The 26,852-nt window shown below is 35.4% G+C and overlaps 2 protein-coding genes across 2 annotated transcripts; both read left to right on the top strand.

Annotated features, from left to right (window-relative positions):
- Positions 1 to 2,674: 2,674 nt before the first annotated feature.
- LOC100245622 (LOB domain-containing protein 41) lies at positions 2,675 to 4,537 on the top strand. Its single transcript, XM_002276863.4, has 2 exons — positions 2,675 to 3,579; positions 3,680 to 4,537. Exons 1-2 carry the CDS (start codon positions 3,171 to 3,173, stop codon positions 4,306 to 4,308), a joined length of 1,038 nt encoding a protein of 345 aa, XP_002276899.2. The 5' UTR covers positions 2,675 to 3,170; the 3' UTR covers positions 4,309 to 4,537.
- Positions 4,538 to 9,800: 5,263 nt separating this feature from the next.
- Positions 9,801 to 26,598, top strand: LOC100259501 (uncharacterized). Its single transcript, XM_002276165.4, has 9 exons — positions 9,801 to 10,091; positions 11,053 to 11,204; positions 12,600 to 12,712; positions 16,868 to 16,946; positions 18,199 to 18,227; positions 19,176 to 19,269; positions 19,831 to 19,920; positions 20,035 to 20,224; positions 26,140 to 26,598. Exons 2-9 carry the CDS (start codon positions 11,061 to 11,063, stop codon positions 26,556 to 26,558), a joined length of 1,158 nt encoding a protein of 385 aa, XP_002276201.1. The 5' UTR covers positions 9,801 to 10,091; positions 11,053 to 11,060; the 3' UTR covers positions 26,559 to 26,598.
- The last annotated feature ends 254 nt before the right edge of the window (positions 26,599 to 26,852 follow it).

The following is a 26,852-nucleotide window of genomic DNA, read 5'->3' as shown; positions in this document are numbered from 1 at the left end:
CCGTCATCCTCTGAAACTTCAACCACCACAATGGCGAGGTGGTCACGTCCAAGGCTATGCGTCTCATGCATGAAGCTTCATGGAAGTCGGTCCCCCACTCGTCCAAGGTGCTACCAGCTCCCCTCGGGTGGTAAAAAAAATAAAAAAGAGAAGAAAGAAAAAAAAAACTTTGGTTTAAAAAAAAAGGGGTCTACAAAATGGCATTAAAAACTATTATTATTTATTTTTAACAAAATAGATCAATTAATGTTAATGCCTTTACTTTTATAATATTTATAGAAAAAAATATAATTTATGACTTTATTATAGTATTAATATTAATATTTTATTAAAAATTATTTATTTTGAATATTTTGAATCTATTGATTAAATTTTTTTATATTTTTAATAAGATGTTAATTAAATTAAAATTATATTATATAAAATTGAATTTAGTATTACAAAAAAAAAAAAATTGTTTAAAAAAATAACTTATTCAAAAGAGTCTTTAATTTTTTAATATTTAAAAATATCTTACAGAATCAAAATACCTTCTTCATAAAATTTCATTTCCATTAGAATCACTTTTAATTTTATTTCTATCACCTGTTGATACCTCGCGCTCCTGGTGTTCCACGTAGTTGCCAAATGGATGGATGCGCGACCTCAACCAAAATAGGTTCTTGATTCAGTCGTTATACCTGCAAAAGGCATTCGGACAGGGTGTCCGGACGCACCCTCCGATGGTTTTGTTAGCCATGGTTAGAGAGGGAGATATAAATCAGTTGACCTTTTACTAGGTATCAGGAGATTACCTTCCTCTTCGTGTGAAGGTTTATATATAGTGTCAGGAGTACTATTCCTCTCATTAATGGTGGGGAGATATTTTATGTTGTCATGATGACATTAGATGGCAGCAGGGTCATCACCATCCTACGGACGGTTGTTAGAAACCGTGGTAGGTGATGCGGCTGTCAGAGATCGTGGGAAGTGACTTGTTGTCACCTCAACTCGTCCTTTCACTCTGCAAGTGATGGGACGTGGGTCATGTCTGGTTGTTGTGATAGCGTGTAAGACTCGCTTTACTTTAGTCAATGATCCGGACAATCATATCCGGATAGCCCATGTTGGTTATCCGGATGTATTGTGGAGCAGACGCATTTATGGAAGCCGTCCGGATGTCTATGCTTTGTAAGCGTCGTTTGCTCTTCCTTGAGGCAGTCCAGATGGAAAAAGCGCGTCATGTGTGCTTTATAGGAAGATCCGGATGAGGGTGACCCGGATGACAATGCATATCATGTGTCACTGTAAGATGCGTGTCACGTATCTCGGAGGGAGGGGTCCCTACATCACCCATCCAAGTATGGAATAAAAGATAAAATGAATAAGATGTTCATTCACACTTCTTATTCCGGTTGAATTGATTTAATTTTTAAATTTTTTATTTTTTAAATGAGAAAAAGATGTTAGATGAGGCAAATATAAAAACATACTTCTCATTTAAACTAATATGGAACTTACGCTTTTTGAAATTCTTGTTTACACATGGGTTTCCATCTCACGTTTTATAGGTGTTGCAAACTATTAACAAAATAAACCAAACAATCCAACATTGAATAACAAGTATAATGTATTTGGTAAATTATTTAAATAATTTAATTATTAATTTAAATCACTAAATACATTGAGCATGGTTTTATTGACAAAATAATAACTTAAAATTAAAAATATTTTAAAATAATAAGCCGAAACCTATATTTTTTTAAAAATTGATGAAAATAATTTTTACTCATTCTCTACAAATTATTTATAAAAAGCAATGATATAATAATGTTATAAATTTTAAAAAATTATTTTTAAATCATGTGGGCAAACAGTCCCTAAGATTTCCAAATTGCAAATATCTCTAGACCTAATCATCTATAATTTTATAGTTAGTAAAGTTTACGAGTTGTCAAGCACTTGAGATCGAATATTTTAAACGTTTCCAAAATAAAATATTTGTTTTATTGCAACATAAAATTTGTAATTAAAAATATTGAATAAGAATTGAGTCAAACTTCTTCATATTCCGCCGGATAATTATTATTGCCACAGACTCACTCCGCTTTTGTCAAACAATCCATCTCCAAAAAAAAATCGTGGCCTTATTATTCTCTAGTATGGTGACGGAGAACAAAATTTTCTATCATGATGACAACTTAATTCTTAATTTTTTTTATTTTTTTATTTTTTATATTTAATTATTTTATTTTAAATAAATAAAATAATGATGGACGGTAGACTTTATTCGTGTGATTTAAATTATTCCAAATTTATTGGTCTTTAATCGAATGATTAATATTTAATTTGAATATTAGGTAATAATTAATGAATCCAAAGGTATTGGTTTTTTAATTGAATAAATTAATGTGAAGGGTGGTGGTTTTGTTTAATTATTAGAAAAGGGGATTAAATTATTGGAAAAGGGAAACGTCGGCTCCACGCTTATAGGATAAGCATGGACACCAAAACCAGAGGCCCAGTCCAAAGGGCGCCCACAGTCACGATTTAAAACCAGTGTACGGATTCCACAAAACCGGGAGTGGAAACTTAGGGCGGCGTTTTCCACGCTCCCCAATTCTTATTCCTACCCAACGCGCCCTCCACTCCTGCCCTCCAATCATACCCCAGTTAAGTGTGACTTTTCACGTGGGCAGATGACTCACCCGACTGGGATGAATCTCCGTGTTTGGCGCGTGTAAATGTGGCGCGTGCGAGGATGCCTCTATTCTCAAGGTGTGAGCCACTATGTGGCGACTAGTCAGCACTCTGAGCTCTGTAAGGCTTTACACGTGTCGTGTTCATGCTGCATGTAGTTTTGGAGCAATATGCATGGCGTCGAAGATACTGTTGACCCTGAGATTCCCTTTAATTACAATCTTGGCCTCGTTGTTTGGGGGATTGAAAAGACCGCAGTAACCTTGATCAACGTCCGTCCATCAGAATCAACCAAGGACGTGGTTGCTTGTGTGGGATTTAGATTAGATTCTTTTTACGTAACTGACCGTCTTTCTCCCGTATTTTTCCTTTGAATGGTCGCAGTAAGAGAGAAAAGGAAAAACGAAGGATGGGGTGGCGGAAGCAGGAATAGAAAAAGGGGAAAGCAGAGAGGGAAAGGTTGAAAACCGGAGGCAGACAAGAGAGGGGCAATGAGAGAATTTGGCAATAAATACAAGCAGTTTCCCATCAAACACAAATTTACAATTTTCTCACATCCTTTTCTCTTTCCCAAACCACTTGCGCCCTCAAACCCACGCCCTCCCTCACTTAAATATCCCCCCACATCTCCTCTTCCATCCCCTCACTCTTTCTCCTCCCCTTTTCCCCATTTTCTCGCCCTTTTTTCCTCCTTTCCAAACACCCCAGCCATGCGGATGAGTTGTAATGGCTGTCGAGTCCTTCGCAAAGGCTGTAATGATAGCTGCACTCTCAGACCTTGCCTTCAGTGGATCAAAAACCCCGATTTTCAAGCCAATGCCACCGTCTTCCTCGCCAAATTTTACGGCCGCGCTGGCCTCATCAACCTTATCAATGCTGGCCCCGAACACCTCCGCCCTGGTCAGTCCTCTACTTCCGTTTGATTTTGATTTTTTTTGTTTTCGTTTTCAAAAGTTTTCTTTCTGAAACCTGGTTAATTTTCTTGTTTTTGGTTTTGCAGCTATATTCAGATCATTGCTGTACGAGGCTTGTGGGAGGATCGTGAATCCGATATACGGCTCGGCCGGGCTTCTGTGGTCGGGAAGCTGGCAACTTTGTCAGTCGGCGGTGGAAGCAGTGCTCAGCGGCGCTCCGATCATGCAGATTTCGGCTGAGTCGGCCGTCAGCAGCATGAGCCCGCCGTTGAAAGCAGGAGATATTCGGCACGTGTCAAAGGATGAGAACTCTGCTGGCTCTTCTCACGAGCTTCACAAGGTTAAGAGCAGGGGGCGGTTCAAGCGCTCGAGTGGGAAGCCCAGGGCCAGAGTGGAGTCGGCTGCGGAGTTCGACGAATCGGCTGGGGTTATCCTAAGCCGGTGCTATAAAAGCGAGCTGAGTCGTGACTCGAGAGTGAGTCATCCAGGGAGCCGCGAGAGCGGAGAAGCAGACAGCATGTCGGTGGAGACTGTGGAGGCTTCGCTAGTGAAGCCGACGCGTGATGGGAGCGACGTGGAGCTGGAGCTGACACTGGGCTTGGAGCCGATTCCAAAGGTGCAGAAGGCGTGTGCCGTGGTGAGAGAGAAGGAAGAGATGGCCGGCTCAGAAGACGACACCTGTAAAGTGGAACTGGCTCTTGAATACTCTGGTTAAAAGACAACAACTTTCTTGTCCGTAGATAGAACCAGTTTTGGCGGCTCAGATTGGGTTGGATTCAACGGCTGTGATCGCAATGAGTTTTTTTTTTTTTTTTGGGTAGAATCGTGGAAGTAGCGTAGTTTCTTTTTTGGGTAAATTATGTATTGAGGGTGGTGTGGAATGTACACATTTGGTCACAGAGAAATATACATATTATGTGGGTAAGTTTCTATTTTTAGAAAAATGGTATTATGATGTTTTGTCAGATTTTGATACGATACTGTGAATTTAATTCAAAATCGTGAGAAGAATAGATTTTTGGCTTCAACCAACTCCAAAATTGGAGTTGACGTGTGAAGGAGAGCGTTCTCATTTATGGTGAGGAAGAAAACAAACAAACAAACAAAAAAAAAATACTGTTGAGCTTACCGCTCACCTAACCCACTTCACACCCCCGCTGTTTCAGTTTCGCTGCCGCCACTTCATAAGCTTTACGCACTTAGAAAAATGCCAAGTTGAAATTTTGTTACTTTCTTATTAACTAGATGAAACTTATTTTCTTTAGTTCTTATAAATCTCAATATAACCTTTTACTTCACCAAATTTAGATTCGATTAGTCAAATTGATCAAAATTTGAACTTTTAATTTCAACAAAGTTAAATATCTTATCATAAAACTTCCGTAACTTCCGTTTTGCTATTGTAAGATGTGAAAAATGATGATAGTTATTGACACTATCAACTAAATACATCCAATCAACTAAATTTTTTTTTTTTTATAATTAATGGATTATACTATTTTCTTATAATTAGCATTTATAATAAAAAATTTATTTTTTTGTGTGATTATTGATTAATTTTATTTATATCTATAAGATTGATTGTTATCGATAAACAAGGACCACCCAAAAAGTCATAATAGTATTTAATTTGATGATTAATTGAAAACCTACCCATTCAACCCCTTTAGTTGCACTCCACATTACTCACTTGTTTCCATCTCATCATTATTCATTTTTATTTATTTTTTTATTTAAAAGAATATGAAATTGGTACATGTTTGAATCTCCGTACGTGGATGGTTGACATTTGGACGATCATGAAAGAGAAGAGCCACTAACTCAAAATACTCAAATCAAGTTTAATTCAATTTCATTTTTAAAAATTTTTGTGGATGATTGACATTTGGACGACCATGAAAGAGAAGAGCCACTAACTCAAAATACTCAAATCAAGTTTAATTTAACCTTATTTTTTAAAATTCAAATGAAATTTGAATCATTGGGATTATAATTAATTGGGTGATATGAATGATTTAAAATCCATTAATAATATTTTTTAAAACTTTTTTATTAAATTTTGAATAGTAATTATGATAACATTTTATAATAATAATAATAATAATAAAATAAATAAATTTATGTATCTCTAAAAACTATATTATAATTTGATATTTAAAAAAATATTATTATACAAGATCATATCGTAAATATTATAAAAATATTAAGTCAAGTTTGAATTAGTTTCAAATTATTGGTGATCAAAATTTAATTGAAATTGAGTTCAGATTAAAAAAATTTAATCAAAATTCAAATTAAATATTAAAAACAATTGTGCCAACTCACTCAAAGATAGGTTGGATTCGGATAGGATTAGCGGATTAAATGAACCACATTGCACGCGTACTGTTTCTTCATGTTCCCCCACACGATTTCCTATAATATTTTATTTCAACTAGTAAACATCAACTTGTTGATACTTTTGGTAGACTAATAGCAAAGACACATTTCTTAACATTGACTCACCCCGTTGTAGTGGATTAATAAGGAATTAAATATCGCTGAGCCAATGAGGACAAAAGTGCTAAAGTTTGTTAAAGGGAACTTAACACGACAAGTTTTAAATCTCATTGAACTTGAAATCGGAAAAAGAAACATAGCCTAAAAGTCCCCATACCTTTATCCTATGTTTGGTACTATAAATCATTATGAAAAGAAAAAAATATGTTAAAAGAAAATGGTTTCCAATGTTCGGTTTCACAGGGTGAAAAATACATAAATAAATATATAATTAAAATTAGTTAAAAATTTATATACTTTAAAATTACTTAATTTTTATATAATGAAATAAAATAAGTAAAATAAATTTAAATAAACATATAAAAATAATTTATTGATTCTAAATCCGTTTTTTTTTTCTATGAAAACCAAACATAGCTTAAAGAATATACAAAAATATTATATTTTTACCCTATGTCAAATATTTTAGGTCATATTTGGTATATGAGAATAAATGTTTTGTTTTTACTCTCATTTCCTCTTATATAAATTATTTTGGTGATTCTAATTCTTATATTTGGACACATATAAAAATATAAAACTAGAATAATAATTTGTTTTCATTTCAATGTTAACGAAGAATGAGAATAAAAATTGAAAAAATAAATAAATTACTAATTATATGCATACATATAGTTTAAAATAATTTTTATTTTAAAAAAACTCTCATATTACATGTAGTTTAAAATAATTATTTATTTTTATTTTAAAAAAATCCTTGAATTTCTTTTATTAAATAATAAAAACCTATTTAGACATGTTGCCATTTTTCTGTTCTTTAAAAACAATATTTAAAAACAAAGTAAAATAGATAATTGTTCTTCCAATTTTTTTCACTAGAGAAAATAAATTTTAAATCAAATGTGAATTTGTGCTAAATTCATTAATAATTTTAAAACATAATTTGAAATAATTAGTCCATTGAATTTGTAGATAAACCCCAGGTGAAATTATGTAAAAAATTTAGCCTAAAAAGAATAGTCAAACCCTTATTCCAATACTTAGGAAAAATCTTCCTCCTTGAATAGCTTATCTCAATTAAATTAACCTCTTACTTAGTAACGGTTTTAGAAATCATTTTTTTATTATTTAGAAAAAAAATTAGAAAAATATATTTAACAACAAAAAAACATAAAATAATTTTTTTTCTCAATACAATAAATAATATGATAAAACAAAGGCTATGAATAATTAAAGAAAATACCTAAAAGGGGGGGTGAATTGGGTTTTTCAAAATCTTTTTCCACACAATAATATATGCACAAAATAAATAAAGGAAAGAGACAAAGTTAGAGAATTCAATCTCGGGTTTATAGTGGTTCGGCACTCTCTTGCCTATGTCTACTCTCCTCAATCTTCTAACCGAGTGAGGGTTCCACTAACTTGAAGTTTCAATCAAGCTTTGAATTTTCTTACACTTGGATTCCGACTCCAATGGGCTCTTACACAATCTTTTCAAGATTTGAACCACTTGAAGGCTTTCACACTCAGTTTACACAAAGATGAAACTCTCAACCTAGCTTAAGGATGGCTCAAGTACAAGAGGAAGCTAGGATGATTTACAAGAGTGCACTAAGAATATGCAAGTGATGGTTTAATACACTAAAAAAAGAAATGAGAGCTTTTTGATCAAGAACAGGTAGGTAGGCTTTGAATGCAATTGTTCTCTTTTCAACAAATGAAGTGGAGCTCTCAATTTATAGGTTTTTAAGCTCGGGAGTCAAAAACAGCAAAAAGCAACATCGTCCGGTCGAGCTAGGGGTCGACCGGTTCACTAGCCGTTGGAGCATTTAATGCATGACAGGTTACCGTTGCCTCAACCGGACCTCGACCGGTAAAAGAATCACCTCGACCGGGAAGAGAAGGTTACTGGGAGAGAGAGAAAGTTTTTAACCTTTCTCGACCGGTTCTCGACCGAACGACCCCAGCCGGTCGACCGGTTCCTCAACCGGTTGGCCTTAGCCTCGACCGATTGAGCCTTTTTGACCCCGAAAAACCTATTTTTTGATTCCTTTCTTTTCTAACACTTAGGCAAGGTCTATAGGTGAGTTAATATGCCAATTTTGAATTAATTTGCCTAAGGTATATTTGATAAAACTCGGGTTTTAAAGAAAATCAAGTTTTAAAGAATAAATCGAGTTTTCTAAGATGCATGAAAAGGTATAAACATCCTAAGTGCACTCATGCTATCATTTTACATTCATTTCCTATGATCTCAAGTCTTCCAAGCGTCTCGATCTTGTATCCATTTGGTCCTTTTATGAATTTCCGAGTTTATACCTAAGATTCTTAAACATTAAACCAATTAGTTACTTAACCATGGTTTGTTATCATCAAAACCCGATTAGGAGAACCCTTGGACTAACATAATATATATATATATATATATATATATATATATATATATATATATTTATTTATTTGTTTTAACTTATTTTTTAAATATTGTTATAAAAATAATTATACAAATATAAAAATAATTAAAAATAAAGTAGTAAAATTACTTTAACATATTTAAAAACATAGGAAACAAAGTAATGATATTTAAAATTATCAAATAGACTTTTGTTTTATAAAACATTAATAAATGGTTTAAAAAATTTGTTCTCAAAATCTGATTTTTAGGATTGTTTTGAAAATACTTTTCAATATAGTAATTAATGGAAGATGGTAAGATACCCACTATAGAATGGTTAGGACCCAACTCAAATTATCCAACAGTCAAACAAGACATTTTATTCATTATTTTATGTATTAAAAAATTTCAACACCACACATGAGAATAATTCTTAAGAAGTGGTTAAGAGTAACATCAAAAGTAAATAATTCTTAAATTAATTTCTAAAAATAAAAAAATATAAATAAAGTAGTTATTTTATAATACATTTTTATAAGTAAATCAAATGTTTAAATCAATTAAAACTTATTTTATTATCCTAAAATGAAACAATTTAGGAAATTATTTTAACGTAATTTTTATCAACATGATTGAAATTATGCTTTCAAGATAATCACCTTTTTTATATTATTACATTTTGATGGTCAATATCATATAACTTAAATAAAAATAAAAATAAAAATAAAGATGAATAATTTGTATTTGTTAGGATAATAAGGTGGTGTTTGTTTTTTTTTTTTACTTAATTCTAAATACAACCTTAATGCTTAATAGTTAAATATTATGTTATTTATTTTTGTAGTATTTTATTTCTATTAAGTATTAAAAATAAAAAAACCAATATGTTATTTTTTCTATTTAGAAAAAACTACATATATCGGCTTTTTCTGTTTAGTAAAAATTTTATAATAAGTTATGAAAAAAATAGAAAAACAAATAACTTAAATTCTGAAAACTAATTGCTTTCAGCAAAAAGTAAAAAAAACAAACACCCCATAAGTCTACATTATAATTAACAATTTTGTTCATAAGTCTACATTATAATTAACAATTTTGTTCAAATTAGAAAACTTTTGAGATATTGATTTTCTCTCGATCGAATATTCAAGGCTACTGTTTGTTCAATTATAATTATTAAATTAATAGAAAATTAATTTTAACCATAGAATCAAAATGAAAGAATTGTGGAAATTGCTAAAATTAACTTATATATATTTTTTAAAATCAACCAAACTATATTAAATTGAGCATGGATTGAAAATCTGACTAGTGAAGTAAGGCGAGATTCAACTTGGTCATGACATAAATTAGACATCAGGCCCACTTACAGCCCAATAGTTCAAAAATTGTCCCGGCCCCATGCTCAACCCATCTTGTCCGAGTGAACTGACCTAAGTTTCTGTTTACACAAATGCAACGAATCATTTAGCCTTCAAACGCTGCGTTTCAGTCGATCTCTGAGTTCAAGCTTCAGAGTACACCGGTCACTGCACAAAAGCATTCAACTTCTCGTTACACAAAAGAATTCAATCATCCTTAGACGATCGATCTCTGTGTTAAAGGTACCGTTCCAATCTGTTTTCCCCAATTCAAGCAATAGATTTACGTATGATACAATCGTTTGGATGCTGAGAAAATAACAGGGAACTGATAGAAAATTTCCAATCGTAAAATTTTCACCACCTAGGGTTCGAGAATGCTAAACATTGCACTTTATCTGAAACTCATAAGACTCTTTGGCTTAATTGATCTGAGGTTTTTTTTTTTTTGGATTTTGGGCGGCTAAGATAGAGAGAGCCTAGTAATCAAAATGTGTGTGTGTTATTTATTTATTTATTTTGCCTTCTTTTCTTGGTAACCAAACGGAGGGTCGGATTTCACTTGTGTGCTTTATCAGTTGGATATGCTAGTGCTGTAAGCTATCAATTTAGTGTTTCTTTTTTAACAGCCGTGGAGCTATTGCCGATTACAGCCCAGATTGAAATTTTTCTGAGGTTGACCGTCTTTTCTATTTGGGAATGTTCTCTTGTATAAAAATAGATTTAGTTTAGATACAGATAAAATATGATAGAAAACATGAAAAAAGTAATTAAAATCTTGAATTGTAAAATTTTTAAAATTTTCACCATGATTTGAATTGTAAATTTTTTCTCAAAGATGATTGAATAGGAACATGCCACTTTACTTAAAATTCACAGATGGGCTTTTTCTTTTTTTGGAAGCAAAATATGAGAAATTTCTATGTAAAGAGCATAGCATTGTTGTTATGAATGGGACTGACCTTGAAATTAGATTATGAATAAATTTTCTCAAATAATTTGCTTACCATCTCTGCAACCAAAATTATAAAATAAATTTTTGGATGTATGGTCAACATTTCTAAGGTTTCGGTTTCATAAAGTCCTAAACCCTAAAAGTTCAATGTAGCAAGAAGATCAACTCTTGTTTGATGCCCTAACCCCAGTCTAATTTGGTTCTTGTGTTTTTGTTTTGCCTCTTGTTATTCTCAATGTTCTTTTGCAGTCCCATGCATGGATTCAGGAATTGAAGTTGTTGAAGAAAGATTGAACTCTTTCACTGGTCAGCTCCAATCTGAGTGTGCCATTCTTGAAAGAATTGTATACAAGAACAAGAATCAACACCGTAGATGCTCCTACTTTCAATACCTTCTAAAGGTACCTTTTCTCCCCTCTTTTGATGGGCTTTATTCTCTGTTTGGTTGGTCAGAAACCTGTGACAAAAAAGAAAATTTTAATTTCTTTTGTTTACCTTTTTACATTATTTTGATTTGTGGGAATGTAAGACTCACCTTGAGTAAGGTACATTGCTGCAAATAGAGGCACCACCTAGATTTCATATAAAGGAAAAAAAACCAATAGTCAAAGGTTGAGAATTTGTATTTGAATCCAACTATCTCTTTACGTATCTGCCTAGATTATGATTTTTTTGAGGACAAAAATATCCATTAGTGAAAGGCCAAAATATCATTTCAAATCAATGCACACTCATCTTCTTTCTCAATTTCTTCTAATAACACTAACAACATATTTGGAAGAAGTTTTTTTGAACAATGAATAAGCAAATAATCATCTTTAATTATACTAGAATTGTATATGTATGATTTTTTTGTTCTTTGTTTTTTTTCCATTTTTTTAGAGCTTAAAAATAAAGGGATCGAGAAAAGTGTTCGTAATTTTAGGGTTGGAAGGTTTTTGAAGTTTCTGGTTCTATACCTCCGAACACTCTCAAGGGTGTCTGATATTATACCTCTAGACATCCTTAAGAGCATTCAACCTTTTGAGGTCCAGATAGCCCATCATGTTTTTTATCCCTTTCCATTTTTTAAAATGTTTTCACCTTTAAATCACTTCTAAATTATTCCTAAATATTTCCTAACTATTTTTACAATAAATAGTTATTGATAATTACATAAATGATAAGCCCTAAAATATATTTATGTGAAACAAATATAATGTTAATGCGTGGATACAAACTAAAATGCATAGAAGATATTGGAATTAACTTTGAACTTAAAACACTTTTTGGGTGACAAACAAGCTTGGAAGAATAATATTTTGCCCTAGGGTTTTGTTGAAGAGAAGAACAATAACAGAAGAAGGTAGAAGAAGTGTGGTGTGGAAGAGAGGAATGGTGAAAGTACTTTTGGTATATTAAAAATACATAGGTGTATGTATTAAGAAGTTTTATGTTTTAGGGTGGATTTGTAAATAAGGTGGATATGTGGAGAGATTAAGTGGATGCAAATATAAACTCGTTTGATTTCTTTTCTTTTCGTGCATTTTCTTAGTAAGTAAAAATGAGGACTAGGCTTTGTATAGCTCATAGTAATTTTTATTTGTGTACAATTTTCATAAAAATGTGAAATTGTCCATGATTAAGACATATAGCTGAAATATGTTTGTTTTCAAACTGTGGATTTTATCAAATTTCAAAAGTTCAATTTCTTTTCTTTTCCTATATAAATTTTCTGTAATCAAATTGAGCATTAGACTATCTATATATTTTTTAATGGGTTCATTGTAGTTTACCATACTTGTTTATGGTTTTAGGTGAGGAGGGACTTGAAACTCCTGCAATCAGCTAACTTGGAAGAGCTTTTGAGTTCATGCTTTCAAGTTATCCATGGAAAGAAACCCCAACAAAAGGTCCATCTTTTAGAAAGGTACATTCTAATTCTCTATATTTGCCTTATTTATTTGGTAGGCTGGTTTTCCCATGTTGGCTGATATCTGAATGCGAAGTAACTTAAATAGAATGACAAATTTGGTAACGATCTTCGTAGTTTTTGCTTCAAAATACTTTTATAAATGGTTGTAGACATATTGACATGAAACTCTTGTTGAATCCAATTTTGACACCCAAAGGCATTTTTCCTTTTATTTGTTTTGAAAATGTGGAGAAGGGTGGGTGTGTTTTATATTTCCATTGTAGGATCCACTCTTAATGTATTTCTCATTTTACCTTGTGACAATTCTTGAAGCATTGATGTGGCATGAATTTTGGTTACTTTATCATTCCTATTAACTTTGAAATAGATGATAAGTTGAAATAACATTGATTTGCATGTGCACAATGCATAAATAAACAAATATGCCTCCATAGAACTCAAAGTCTACACATATAGATAATTATGCATTACCATTTTTGCATATTTAGATTATAGGGAGTTGTGCATTTGTGTTGGTGCAAAAGCATGTCTACTGTATTGTCCACTAAGCATAGATACGGACCAAAATGGTTACATATTATTATTTCATATCTAAAAAATCACTAGTGGATTGCCTTAAGAGGACTCAATCTTGTGATATTCATAATTGGGACTATACTTGTATAGATAAATTCCATGTCTTGCACAATCACACAAAATTGTGGACATATTGATTTGTATTAATTTGGAAAGAATTAAAATAAGGTTTGATGCGTACAATTATTATGAGATGCTTGAATAGGATGAACCTACAACACATGTTTCCTTTGAAATTTATACATTTTTAAATTTGAAGAAAAGCATGTGCCTCTCCACTTTCCCAATATGATATATGAGGCTTACATTTGAGAATTCCACCCAAACACTCCTAGAAGTTGCATTTGACCTTCAAATGTTACTTTTAGCATCCATAAGTAGCCCCTTAAAATAAGCGCTACCTTGTTGATACATGGGATTATCTAGTCTTGAAGAAGTTTTTAGAGAGCTAATATTTTTATCGATTTTAGAGAAACTATTAGTACCCTTATTATGTGCGAGCCTTCTCAATAGAGTACTCATTTATTTTAAAGCTTGTTATACCTTTGTTTCACTAATTCCAAAGTCTAGTAAGACTATCTTTGCGATCACCCCTTATATCTTGGCTTGATGGGCTAATCAACACTATTCCTTAGTTTAATTTAATTAAAGTTTCAACTTAATTTAAACTAAATAAAACTTATGGCTCTGATACCATTTACTCAGGATCTTTATAATTAAACAATAGAGTAAAATTGAACAAGGTAAAAATAGTAAAACCATAATAAAAACAAAAAGAGTAAAATAATAATAGGAACAAATACTTGAAAAAAACAAAATATTTGAAAAAAACTTGACTTACAAAGATCTTGATTACAGAGTTTACAAATCAGTTGAGAAGTATGGAATATGAAAGGTATACAACGAAAGAAATCTATATATATATATATAAGGGGAGAAGAGATAATAAGGTTTGATTTCAAAGAGGTTTTTTAATTTTTTTTGTCAATGGTTTCCTTGCAGAGGGTCTTTTAATAATCAGAGTAACAAACTTCAAAATGTTTTAAGCTTGTGTTGAAATTCATCAAGCTAAAGAGAATGTGCTTTCGACAGATCTTATTTTGAACAACTCTTTAACGAGTTAAAGGGAATTTGCTTTTTGGCAAATCAACAGATCTTATCTTGAATAGTTCTTGGTGAGTTAGAGTGAATCTACTTTTTGACAAATCAATATATTAGAAAGCTATGACAACCTCTCTCTATCCTAAATGTTTGGTTTCTTCCCTTAAAGAGAAACTTTGATATTCCAAGCAAACGATGAACATGAATCAACAATGGTTCCTATGTGGTAACCATTAGAACAGTTGGCAACCTCATTAAAATGGGACTTCAAAAATTTAATCACTCTTAAAATTGAAAACAACTTGAAGACAAAGAAGGATTAGTAACCATTGAATGCACTTCTCTAATATCTAGGAGTCAATAATATAAATCAAGAACTTCTTCCTCAAGATCTTCTTTTAGTTATACCTTGGCTAGAACTAGAAACCAAGAACTATGAGGAGTAAACTTTCAACATGATATTCCAAGACCGTTTTGTTAGGAAAATCAGTGCCCAAGATTATCTCCAACTTAGTCTCAAATTCAACATGATGCTCCAAAACAAAAAAAAAAATCATTTATAACATTAAGAAAATTTACAATTGATAAAGAATACATTATATTTGAATTTTGATTAGAAAATAACAAAGAAAAAAGAAAATGGTTTTTCTCTGCATTTCCAGAAGTAAAAAAGAATCAATTTAGAGAAGAATATTGTACATATATGAAAACTCATCCAAGTAAATACTCCTATGTTCATTTGGTTTGGAATTCATGCTTTGAAAAATCAAATGGATTAAAGATCAAGAAAATGTAAAGAGATTTTCTTTGGTCAAAGATTGGGGAGGGTAAAAAAGATTATTATTAGTTGGTACATAGTGTGTAGGCCAAAGGAGTTTGGAGTTCTGGGAATTGAGAAGACTTCCTTGAGAAATCGTGCTCATTTAGGGAAGTTGCTATACAGGTTCCCTAAGGAAAATTGTGGCCTATGACATCAAGTTATTTCAAGCATTTATAGGACACATCCTAATGGATGAGACTCCAACATTCTGGTTAGATGGTCACAGGATGTCCTTAGAAGGCTATTGCACAAGTCTGCCAGGAATTTTCCTCATATTCTTGCGTTGTGGTGGGTAACGGGGAGAGAATTCAATTCTGAGAAGATTTGTGGTGGGGTGATAACCATTTGTGTTCACAATTTTCAGGTCTCTATAGAGTTGTCACATTGAAAAATATCACCACAAGGTCCCAACCAAAGCGGCTTTTTTTGCTTGGGAAGCCGCGTGGGGGAAGATTCTCACCCTGGATAGGCTTCAAAAATGGGGCTGGCAGTTTCCTAACCGATGTTTTTTGTGTGGTTGTGAAGAGGAGAATGTAAATCACATTCTTTTACATTGTATAGTGGTAAGGGCCTTATGGGAAATTATTTTTGCCCTTGTGGGGGTTCAGTGGGTGTTCCCAGAGTTGGTGAAGGAGGCGTTATTCAGTTGGAGGGGCCCCTTTGTGGGGAAAAAGAGGAAAAAAAATTGGAATTCTATCCCGTTGTGTATTTTTTGGACGGTATGGAAGGAAAGGAATAGGTTAGCTTTAAAGGGAGGGGTGTTAAATATACAGAAACTCAAAAATTATTTTGTTTGTACCTTGTGGAGTTGGGCTAGGGTGTATATTGGAGAGGAGTCCTCTTCACTCTTAGGTTTTTTGGAGTGGCTAGCGGCCACTTAAGGGAGGGTAAGGGTGCGTGTTTTTTTGTGCTCTCGTTTTGAGGCAGATTTGTATACGTCCTGTATGCTTGGTGGCCTTTGCCCTTTAATATATTCGTGATATTTATCAAAAAAAAAAAATATCACCATCTTAGTTGTCCTTGATAATTCCTCTCCAATTTCTTAGAATTTTAACTTTCGTCGCAATTTCATTGACATGGAAATTAAAAATCTTAAAAGACTTATATTCTTAGGTTTATTCTCAACAAAATCTTTTTCTTGACCTTGTCCAATTTCTCAAGTCCACTCCCGTTCCTTTTGACCAAATTTGTTTGAAAATCAAAAGCCCCTTCAAAGGTTAAGGCCTTTGCTAGGTTAGTGGTACACAAAAAGGTAAACACCAATGACATCCTACAATTAAGCAGATCCTACAAGTCTCTCAGTCTTCATTGGTGCATTTTATGCATGAGAAGTGGAGAATTGATTGACCATCTATTTCTACATTGCCTTTAACATTGGGGCTTTGGCATAGTATCACAAATATCTCAAACCATCACGTGGTAGCTTTACAGAGGGATGGTTTGGTTCTCTTTTGAACTGAAGTCTATGTTTGTCCTCATTTTTTCCCCATCTAATTTACTCACTATTTGATAGGGGTAAATGTCTATGTTGAGATTTAAATAATGTACTTTGAAGCAAAAGGATGTTCATAAGTTTCTGAGTGTACATACATATGCTCACACATGTTTGCTTGTTTTTTCACTTATCTATTTATTTATTTATATCTATGCAGTTTAAAGAAGAGAAAAGGCGATGGTGGTAAATATAATTTTATGGAGCGGCTTCTGGGAGCTGCACGTTTACTATCTGAAGTATGTTCTTTGTTTTCTTCCTCCCTCTTATATCCTGTTTCTTCCTTTTTCACATTTGATTGTTTCTTCAGCAGTCACATCTCCCTCAGTTAAGGAAAGGTCAGCTTGATTCGTCATTAACATACTTTTCTTTTTCTATGATATCACTAAGTTCCTTAATGCATTACTCCATTGCAGTTTGCCATGTGTACTTTTTTATTTAGAGATATTTGTACTCCTAGGGTTCTCACTCATATGTATGATATGTCTTGAGTATGGCATCAGCAGCCATGATCCCAACTTAGCCTTTTTTACTATTCAGGTCACACTGAAAGAACTGCAAAAGCAGCTTTTCATGCATTTTTCTGAGCTCTGAACAAGTGTAATAATCTGAAAAGTCAAGGGTCTAAGTGTTGGTAGAGGGAGTATCAATGAAGAAGATGGGGGAGGAAAGGAAGAAAAATGCCATATTGTTGTGACATTGACATGATATCATCACAGTACAACCTCACCAGGAAATCTGGCTTACTGTCAGCCAATAAATTTTTAATAGAAAACAAGAAAATTTCTTTTGAATTTAAAAGGGATACACTAAGAAGGACAAAGATTCCATAAGAAAAAAGGAGAAAAAAATTACAAAGATAGTAAATACAGGATTTTCAATTCCAAGGGGAGTAAAAACAGCCCTATTATTCACCAGAATTGGCACATGGGAGTGGAAAATGTTGATGTTAGATGCTTTGTAATTTTGGAGAAGGGACACAGTAGTGCATTCTTGCCCTAATCCAAACTTACCTAACTTCTTTGGGATATTTTTAGCATTTTAAACTAAGATTAACCTTGCTGACATTGTTAAATGAATACAATTGGAATCCGAATGTCTTTGAATAGATTCTTTCTTTTTCTTGATCCAAATGCAAGTGCAGTGTTTGCTGGTCTTTCCTGTTCAACCATTTAGCCACCTTGTATAATCATGCAAATTGGTATTTCAACAATCTGTCTTCTGATACAAGCCTCTTTGATCGGAAAAGTTAGATTTTTCTAATATGACTTCTGTGGTTTTGAAAAGGGTACATTGGTGCAAGTGCTACCATATATCAGATACATATATCAGATCAGTATTTTTATTATGTCAAATCTAGGAGGCAGCTACTTGCAATGCAGCTTCAGATACGCTAGATTACACAATCTCCCATATATTGTGTAGTGAGGAAACCACTAAGTCCTTAGGTTGTGCTTACTCTTCCTAATGTTTTCTCTGTTTCTGTTGCAGATGGTGGAACCGATGTTGAAGGCAGCTATGTATCCTTCATTAGTTGGTTAATTTGTTATTGTTATGGGACTTTTTGTGATACTAATAGAACTAATTTGGACATTTGATTAGTTTTCTTAGATCTCAAAATGACTTGATTGAATTGGTTGTGGAAGTGACTTATAAATTAGCACATCTTTTTTACCACATCCTAAACAAGGGCTATACCAATCATTTCCCATCATAACGGTGTAGCTGTCTTTCTACTTACCTGGTAGTTTTAGTAGACTTGTTTGCATCAGAAACTGTATTTCTCCAAAATATGAGCTTCATCAGAAACTGTATTTCTCCAAAATATAAGCCTTTAAGTATAGTTTAAAGGTATACAATTGTAATGCAATATTGGTTTATCATATATATTTCTTTTTTAAGGCATATAGCATGGTCTGGGTCTTTTTAGTTTTTTATCACTAAAAAATTCTATGATCCTCTTTTCTGCCAGATTTAATTTCTGGTTCATCAAATTTTCTTTTTGTTCTGCCATTTCTTGTTTCGCTATATTATTTGCAGGTCTCTAGGTTTTAATTATTTCCATTTCCTTTTCAAGTCCAGTAATTAGATATCTTTCTGGGATAGGTTTTCTGGACCTAATCAGTTGGCCACCATGTCTCTTTGTTTGTTTGTGTGCGTGCCTTTTTTTTCCTTTGCTTACAAGGATCGTAGAAAAAGAAAAAGAAAAGGGCACTCTTTTGATCTTTTCCACTCTTCAAATATAGTTGGATTTTTCTATCTTATGTTTTGCACCTTTTTTTTAGATGCAATTTCTTCTGCCATCTTGAGGCAAACTGGCCAAATATCAGTCTGTCTTGGCTTGTTAAAACCATCCTATTTTGAGTGGTTGCATGCTCATCATCATTGTATTAGAATATTGGTTTGATCATGTGGGGATGAATTGGGAAAATTAAATTATTAATTTTTTCTTCTTAACTATTCTACAGTGAGATATCTACTTTGCTTGCTCGGTCATTTTTCATGGGATTCTCTCTAACAATCTTGGCTCTTCTTGCTCGCCTTCGAGTTTTGGTTCAGCAAGTATGCTTTCATTTTGAGGAAGAATTAAAATTTCTAAATTGGTTTTTGCTTAGCCAAAAAAAAAAAAAAAAAAAAATCTGAATTGGTTTTCGAATCTTGTTAGTTTATGGCAATAAGGTGATCAATCTCAATGGTCTAGCTGATGGCCTCATCCTAGTGCCAACATAACAAGAGGGTGAAAATTGTATGTTGTATGAAGAGGGCCTGGGTGCCTTGTTTTGATACAAAGCATATGACACAGCAACACCCCCTAAAAATTGGATGGACAAAGAGATGGTGGCAAAATCTTACTTGGAATCAAGGTGTCAAATGTTGCAAGGACAGATATAAGTCTGTCCTTGTTATTTGGGACTTTGATGTAGCTCATTGGACAAATGCTTTCTTTTCACCAATGTTTGCATTTGCTTACTACCATTCACTCTTAGGAATAGGCCATTGTTGGAAGGATGACTGTATGGTGTCTTAATTTAGTGTGCCTAATAGGACAATCTGAATTACTTGGTGCGTTGTTTTAGTTGACACCATGGCAAAACTTAGGATTGCTCTTTGTTTTTTTTCCAGACACTACTTGATGTTGTTTCTGTCTTCAACATGGTTTCTTCTCTCTCCCAAAAGGAGCAGTCTGTAAAATTGACTCAAGCAGGAATTGAGGTTGGTTTTGCAGCTCTATACATTTGGCAAATTCTTTTGGTAAATATCTTTTTGCTGTTACCCTTTGACTCAAAATTAGGTTCTTCTTTCTCTCTCTCTGGATAATTGGTGCAGTTTTTTAGGGAGTATTATCCAACAAATGAAGAATTTGTCACCCTTGAATGTGTGTGGGAAGCGGATAAGTTTGTATTGCTTGAGAGGATCAAGAAAATCGAGATGAAAAATCTAGATGGGGATCCCAGAGAAGATGTTTCTCTGGGAACATCAACCATACAATATCAAAGTATTGAGGCTTTACTTGCAGGTGAGCAAAACAATTACTGTTCTTTATTTCCTTTTCCTTCCCTCTCTCCTTGCTTTTCTCTTGTGGAAAAGTCAGTTTCAGCCTTAGGTTTTGATATGAATATGTTATTGAGCTTGTTATCAAAAGAGGGATTTCCAAGTTCATTTATTTTTCTTGGTTTTAATATATATATATATATATATATATATATATATATATATATATATATTTTTTTTTTTTTTTTGTTGAAAGAGAGAGAGAGAAAGGAGAAAAACCTTAATTCTCATTCATGTAATGTCTACTTACAATTGAGATATATATATATATACAAGGCTAGGAGTCTTAACTACCATACATGTGACCTATATTAACAAGGAAAGATAATATACTATAAATACATTATATTCAACACTCCCCCTCAAGCTGGAGCATATACGTCATATGCACCAAGCTTGTTACAAATATATTTAATCCTAGGGCCTCTGAGAGATTTAGTAAAGATGTCTGCTAGTTGATCATTTGAATTGACAAAACTTGTAGCAACACATCCTGATGCGATCTTCTCTCTAATGAAATGACAGTCAACTTCAATATGCTTGGTCCTTTCATGAAAGACTGGATTGGATGCAATATGTAATGCGGCCTGGTTATCACAGATGAGTTTCATCTGTTCATCCTTTCCAAATCTCAACTCCTGAAGAAGATGTCTCAACCATATGAGTTCACATGTTGCCAAAGCCATAGCTCGATACTCGGCTTCAGCGCTAGATCTGGCCACTACATCTTGTTTCTTACTCTTCCAAGATATTAGATTACCTCCAATAAAAACACAGTACCCTGAAGTGGAACGTCTATCTGTGGGTGAGCCAGCCCAATCTGCATCTGTGTAACCAACAACTTGAGTATGACCTCTGTTCTCGTACAATACACCTTGGCTTGGTGTACTTTTGATATATCGAAGAATACGGATTACGGCATCCCAATGGCTATCACATGGTGACTGTAGGAATTGACTAACAACACTCACAGGAAAAGAAATGTCTGGACGAGTAATGGTGAGATAGTTCAATTTACCTACGAGCCGTCGATATCTCCCAGGGTCTCCTAAAGGCTCCCCCTGTCCTGGTACAAGTTTGACATTCGGATCCATAGGTGTGTCTACCGGTTTACAGTCTAACATACCGGTTTCTTCCAGGATGTCTAAAGCATACTTCCTTTGGGAAAGGACCACACCAGAACTGGATTGAGCTATCTCAATTCCCAAGAAATACTTGAGTTTCCCCAAGTCTTTGGTCTGAAAGTGGGTAAAAAGATGTTGCTTTAGTTTCTGAATACCATCCTGATCACTGCCTGTAATGACGATGTCGTCCACATAAACAACCAGATAAATACACTGCCCCAAGGAGTTATGATGATAAAAAACTGAATGGTCTGCTGTACTGCGAAGCATGCCAAACTCTTGAACAACAGAACTAAAACGGCTAAACCATGCTCGAGGAGATTGTTTCAAGCCATATAGAGAACGGCGTAACCTGCACACTAAACCAGACTCCCCCTGAGCAACAAAACCAGGAGGTTGCTCCATATAAACTTCCTCGGCAAGATCACCATGAAGGAAGGCATTTTTAATATCCAACTGATAAAGAGGCCAAGAACACATAGCAGCCATGGAGAGAAGCAAGCGGACAGAAGCAATCTTGGCAACAGGTGAGAATGTGTCACCATAATCAGAACCATAAACTTGAGTATAGCCTTTAGCAACTAAGCGGGCCTTAAGGCGATCAACCTGACCATCAGGACCAACCTTAACTGCATAAACCCAACGACAACCAACTGTAGATTTACCAGAGGGTAAAACAACAAGATCCCAAGTGCCATTAGAGTGCAGAGCAGCCATTTCATCCACCATTGCCTGTCGCCAGCCTGGATGGGAAAGAGCTTCATGGGTGCTCTTTGGAAGAGAAACAGAGGATATAGCAGAAACAAAAGCAGAATAGGGTGAAGATAATCGATGATAACTCAAAAAATTGTAAATAGGATGAGGATTACGAGTAGAGCGAGTACCTTTTCGAACAGCAATGGGTAAGTCATTAGGAGAAGGCAGAGCCGGGGCAGGTGAAGTCGAAGGGATAGGAAGTGAGTCAGCAGGTGCCTCAGGAAAAGGGAGAGGAGCAACGACACGAGGGCGACGATGATAAACCTGAAGTGGTCGAGGGGGCATAGCATCAGGTGGGAAGACAATGGGAATGGGCAAGACTTCAGAAACAGGAAGAGACTCAGAAGTGGTGGAAAAGAATGGTGAGTCCTCAAAGAAGGTGACATCAGCGGAGATAAAGTATCGATGAGTCTCAAGGGAATAGCAACGATAACCCTTCTGAAGTCTGGAATATCCCAAGAAGAGGCACTTCATGGCTTTGGCGGAAAGCTTGTCCTGTCCAGGAGTGAGAATATGAACAAAGCAAGTACAACCAAAGACACGAGGAGGAAGGAAATAAAGTGGTTGGTCAGGGAAAAGAAGGGAGTGAGGAATCTGATCGTGTAAGACAGAGGAGGGCATACGATTAATCAAATAACAAGCGGTAAGAACAGCGTCCCCCCAAAAACGAAAAGGAACGTGACTATAGAGGAGGAGAGTACGAGCTGTCTCAACAAGATGTCGATTCTTGCGTTCAGCTACCCCATTTTGTTGAGGAGTATGAGCACAAGAAGACTGATGAAGAATCCCATGATGAGACATAAACGAAGTAAATTGGGCTGAAAAATATTCCTTGGCATTGTCACTGCGTAACACACGAATAGAAATATTGAACTGGGTTTGGATTTCAGTATAAAATTTCTGGAAAATAGAAAATAACTCAGCTCGATTTTTCATTAAAAATAACCAAGTACATCGAGAATAGTCATCAATGAAAGTGACAAAATACTGAAATCTTAAAGTAAACGCAGTCCGACAAGGACCCTAAACATCAGTGTGGACAAGCTCAAAAGGAGACTTTGCCCGATTATTCAAACGCTTTGGGAACGAGACACGAGTATGTTTCCCAAGCTGACATGACTCACACGGAAGCGACGACAAAGTGGAAAAACGAGGAACCATCTTCTGGAACTTGGAGAGACTAGGGTGGCCCAGACGATTGTGAATGAGGAGAGGAGCATCAGTGGAAATGCAAACTGCAGGAGATGAATCTGAGGTGAGGTGATAGAGGCCTTGAGACTCACGTCCTATGCCAATCGTCTTCCCCGTACTCTGGTCCTGCAAGGTCACAAATTTATCAGAAAAGGTAATAGAACAATTAAGAGTACGAGTGATTTTGCTGATGGAAATAAGATTAAAAGGACATTCAGGAGTATAAAGGACAGAAGTGAGAGGTAGAGAAGGCAGAGGAAGGGCCAAACCAATACCTTTAGCCACAGTTTGAGAACCATTAGCTAAAGTAACAGTAGGTAAATCAGAGGTAGTAGTAATAGAGGAGAAAATATCTTTATTACCAGATAGGTGATCAGATGCTCCAGAATCTAGAATCCAGGGTCCAAGAGAAGATGTGTGGGTAAGGCAGGCAGAGGCATTACCAGGCTGGGCAACAGAGGCAATAGAAGCCTGAGATGTCTGAGATGCGGAGGAGCTCGGAGGCTGAGGCAGCGGAGAATCAGAGGACTGGGCCATATGGGCAGTGCGAGGAGGTCTTCCATGTAACTGATAGCAACGATCGCGAGTGTGGCCAAGTTTATTGCAATAGGTGCAATGAGGACGTTGGCCTCTACCTCGGGTACCACTGCGTCCTCCTCGAGAGGTAGTTTGAGAAACTAACACAGAAGAATCTGAAGCGCTATCAGATGGCAAAGTCTGAGTGGACGAGATACGGAGGAGGCGAGCAAACACATCATCCAAGGACGGAACTGATGAACTACCAAGAATCTGATCACGAATAGGCTCAAGATCCGGACGGAGGCCAATAAGAGTAAGGACCATGAAGAACTTGTCAAGCTGTGTTTGTTGAGCCCCAACATCAGGAGTAAGAGGCATCACAGTCAAGAACTGCTCCTTAAGAGAGGCAATCTGACCAATATAAGTAGATAGATCCAAGTCCTGTTGGCTGAGATGGACAATAGCAGAAGCCACCTTATAAAGACGCTGGATATCATTCGTGTATAATCCTTTGGCTTGAGTCCAAAATTTAAAACAAGTTTTATAGGCCTGAAGATGAAGAAGAATCCGGGGATCAACCGATTGCCATAATACACTACATAACTGTGCATCTATCTTCCTCCACTGTACGCGGTCAACCTCAGGGATATCTGCCTCCTGGGAAACCAAGTGATCCTCATATCCTTGACCCATAAACCAAAGTTCAACAGAGGCAGACCAGGAAAGATAATTTTCACTGCCAACCAATTTCTCTGAGGTAATCATAGGAGATCCAGAGATAACAGAGGTAAAGATCTGATTTTTGGTGGTCATATTCACGTATTTGGATCGAAGAGAGCCCTAATACGGCTTCAGATTGCGGCGTGGCACCACCGAAAAAGGGAGACGGCCTCAGATCGCGACGTGGTACCACCAGAAAGGTAGATGAACACTTCCCAAGGCACGTGCAGGGATTGGGGTGGAGAGAAAGTAGCCGGAACTTCGCCGGAAAGGTTGTTTGGAGGGCTGACGGAGACAAAAATCCCCAAAAGAGGTACGTGCAGGGCTCGGATGGGAGAACCAGGTAGGTAGGGATGCTGGTCGGCGGCAGGCGAGGCTGGAGGAGGAGGCGCGTCGCCGGAAAAGGCCTCACGCGCCCTCACGCGCCGGCGCGTGAGATGCAGTCGCCGGCGCGTGAGATGCAGTCGCCGGCGCGTGGATCCTCTTTTGATGCTGGTGCCTTCACAAAAGTTGGAGATCTCCTCCAGGCGCTCCTTCTGGTATGGTCAGTGTCGGAAAAATAGGTCGCCGGGAAAGTTCGCCGGAAAATTTGCCGGAAAATTTTGCCGGCGGTGAGTGGTTTCTAACGATGATCCGACTGACCGGAAAGTGTTGGGAGATGGGGAGGGTGACCGGAAAGAAACACAGTCACCGGAAGGTTTCCCGGAGTTGATGACACGGGAAACAGGAAAGAATTAGGTTTTCTTCCTTGGCTCTGATACCATGTTGAAAGAGAGAGAGAGAAAGGAGAAAAACCTTAATTCTCATTCATGTAATGTCTACTTACAATTGAGATATATATATATACAAGGCTAGGAGTCCTAACTACCATACATGTGACCTATATTAACAAGGAAAGATAATATACTATAAATACATTATATTCAACATTTTTACTTATTCTATCATATTTTTATAAGTACTGATTAATGTCAGATACATTACCAATGACCATTGGATAAGAATGGTTCCATCTATTTCATGATCAAGAATATTCATTAGGGTAAAAAATGATTCAATTTTCCTGTTTAACCATCTATTTAATCCTCAGACATATGATGATTTACTTTAGACATAGACTTGACAGAAGCTAAAGTGAGCTACATCATGTTTTAGTTTATAGCTGAAGATTCAATTTCGTCCTCTTGAATTCAAGCTTGAGCTCACTTTTCTGGAGGCTATGAAAAGTTGCTTCCAGAGGCATGATGCTGTGTTGGGTTCCATTTGAGACGTTTAGGAAGTTAACATTTATTCTTGAAACAACAGAGCCCTGTTGTTATGCTGAAGCTATTGATTTCCTGCAACTTGGACACTTTGACTGGATGGAAAATTTCCTCGAGGCTTGTCAATTGGATTTTTGGTGCTAGTTTTATATATTTTGTTGCTAAACAAGCTAGCATGCTGCAAATGAGTATTTCCAATTCTCATAATTTATTTGCAGCTGCCTTAACCTCTGGTTTCTTGCTGTTGCTTTGTATTCTGGTGCTACTATTTCTCTTGCCCAGTTCTGTAACATTTGTCTTTTGTGTAGATGATGAACTTGGCTCCAAGAAGACAGACATGCTCCACAGTTCAGAAGAGGGTCCAACTCTGGTCAGTGAGGACAAATCTCTACTGGTGAATCCTTCCCTTGAAAGTGATGATGGGAAGCGGGTTGAAGATAGTGTGCAAGTTAGCAATGGTTCAGAAGTTGAAGGATCCTCTATTGAGAATCTCCTCCCAGAACAAGGCTTGCTTCCACACACAAGCTCATTTCCGAGTTCAAATCCTTTAAAACGTAAATTTGATTCAAGCAATAAAGTGGCTTTTGTCTCCGTGAAGAGACCTACAGTATCAGCAGCTACCACACCCTTTTTCCCTGTTGAGGAAATCAAAAGTGACAATGAAAACAAGGAAGATCCTTTTTTCAGTCTGCTTACTGGTGGAAACATAAAGGATAGCATCTTCTAATTACTGATTAATTCATTAAGTATTATATGGCTTTTTGTTCTTTGTTTTTCATACGTGTAGGGTGTTTGCCTACAATTTTGCTTGTGGTGCTGAGATTAAAGATGAGCCCAGGGAGAAAAGCCAATTTTCATCATTATTGGGTTTCATCAAGTCTCAACTCTCCAAGACTGAACAAAACATATAGCAAAGATTGTTTATAAGTTTCATGTAGGTTCCCACAGCCAGAGGTTGTCTAAGAGATTGGGATTTTTGGACTGTTAGACCAGTTTTGAGTTGGGGTTTTGCACCCACTGA

Source organism: Vitis vinifera, chromosome 17, assembly GCF_030704535.1.
Source record: "Vitis vinifera cultivar Pinot Noir 40024 chromosome 17, ASM3070453v1".
NCBI classification, from domain to species: Eukaryota; Viridiplantae; Streptophyta; class Magnoliopsida; order Vitales; family Vitaceae; genus Vitis; species Vitis vinifera.
The sequence above is the reverse complement of the archived record's forward strand: the minus strand, read 5'-3'. Positions and strand labels throughout refer to the sequence as shown.

What these genes read in the sequence shown, in the direction of transcription:
- LOC100245622 (XM_002276863.4), top strand. Translation starts at nt 3,171, where the DNA reads ATGAGAGAATTTGGCAATAAATACAAGCAGTTTCCCATCAAACACAAA. An exon ending in CCCCGAACACCTCCGCCCTG is followed by an intron (nt 3,580 to 3,679) that starts GTCAGTCCTCTA and finishes TTGGTTTTGCAG; the next exon opens with CTATATTCAGATCATTGCTG.
- LOC100259501 (XM_002276165.4), top strand. Translation starts at nt 11,061, where the DNA reads ATGGATTCAGGAATTGAAGTTGTTGAAGAAAGATTGAACTCTTTCACT. An exon ending in ACTTTCAATACCTTCTAAAG is followed by an intron (nt 11,205 to 12,599) that starts GTACCTTTTCTC and finishes TTATGGTTTTAG; the next exon opens with GTGAGGAGGGACTTGAAACT. An exon ending in TATTGAGGCTTTACTTGCAG is followed by an intron (nt 20,225 to 26,139) that starts GTGAGCAAAACA and finishes TCTTTTGTGTAG; the next exon opens with ATGATGAACTTGGCTCCAAG.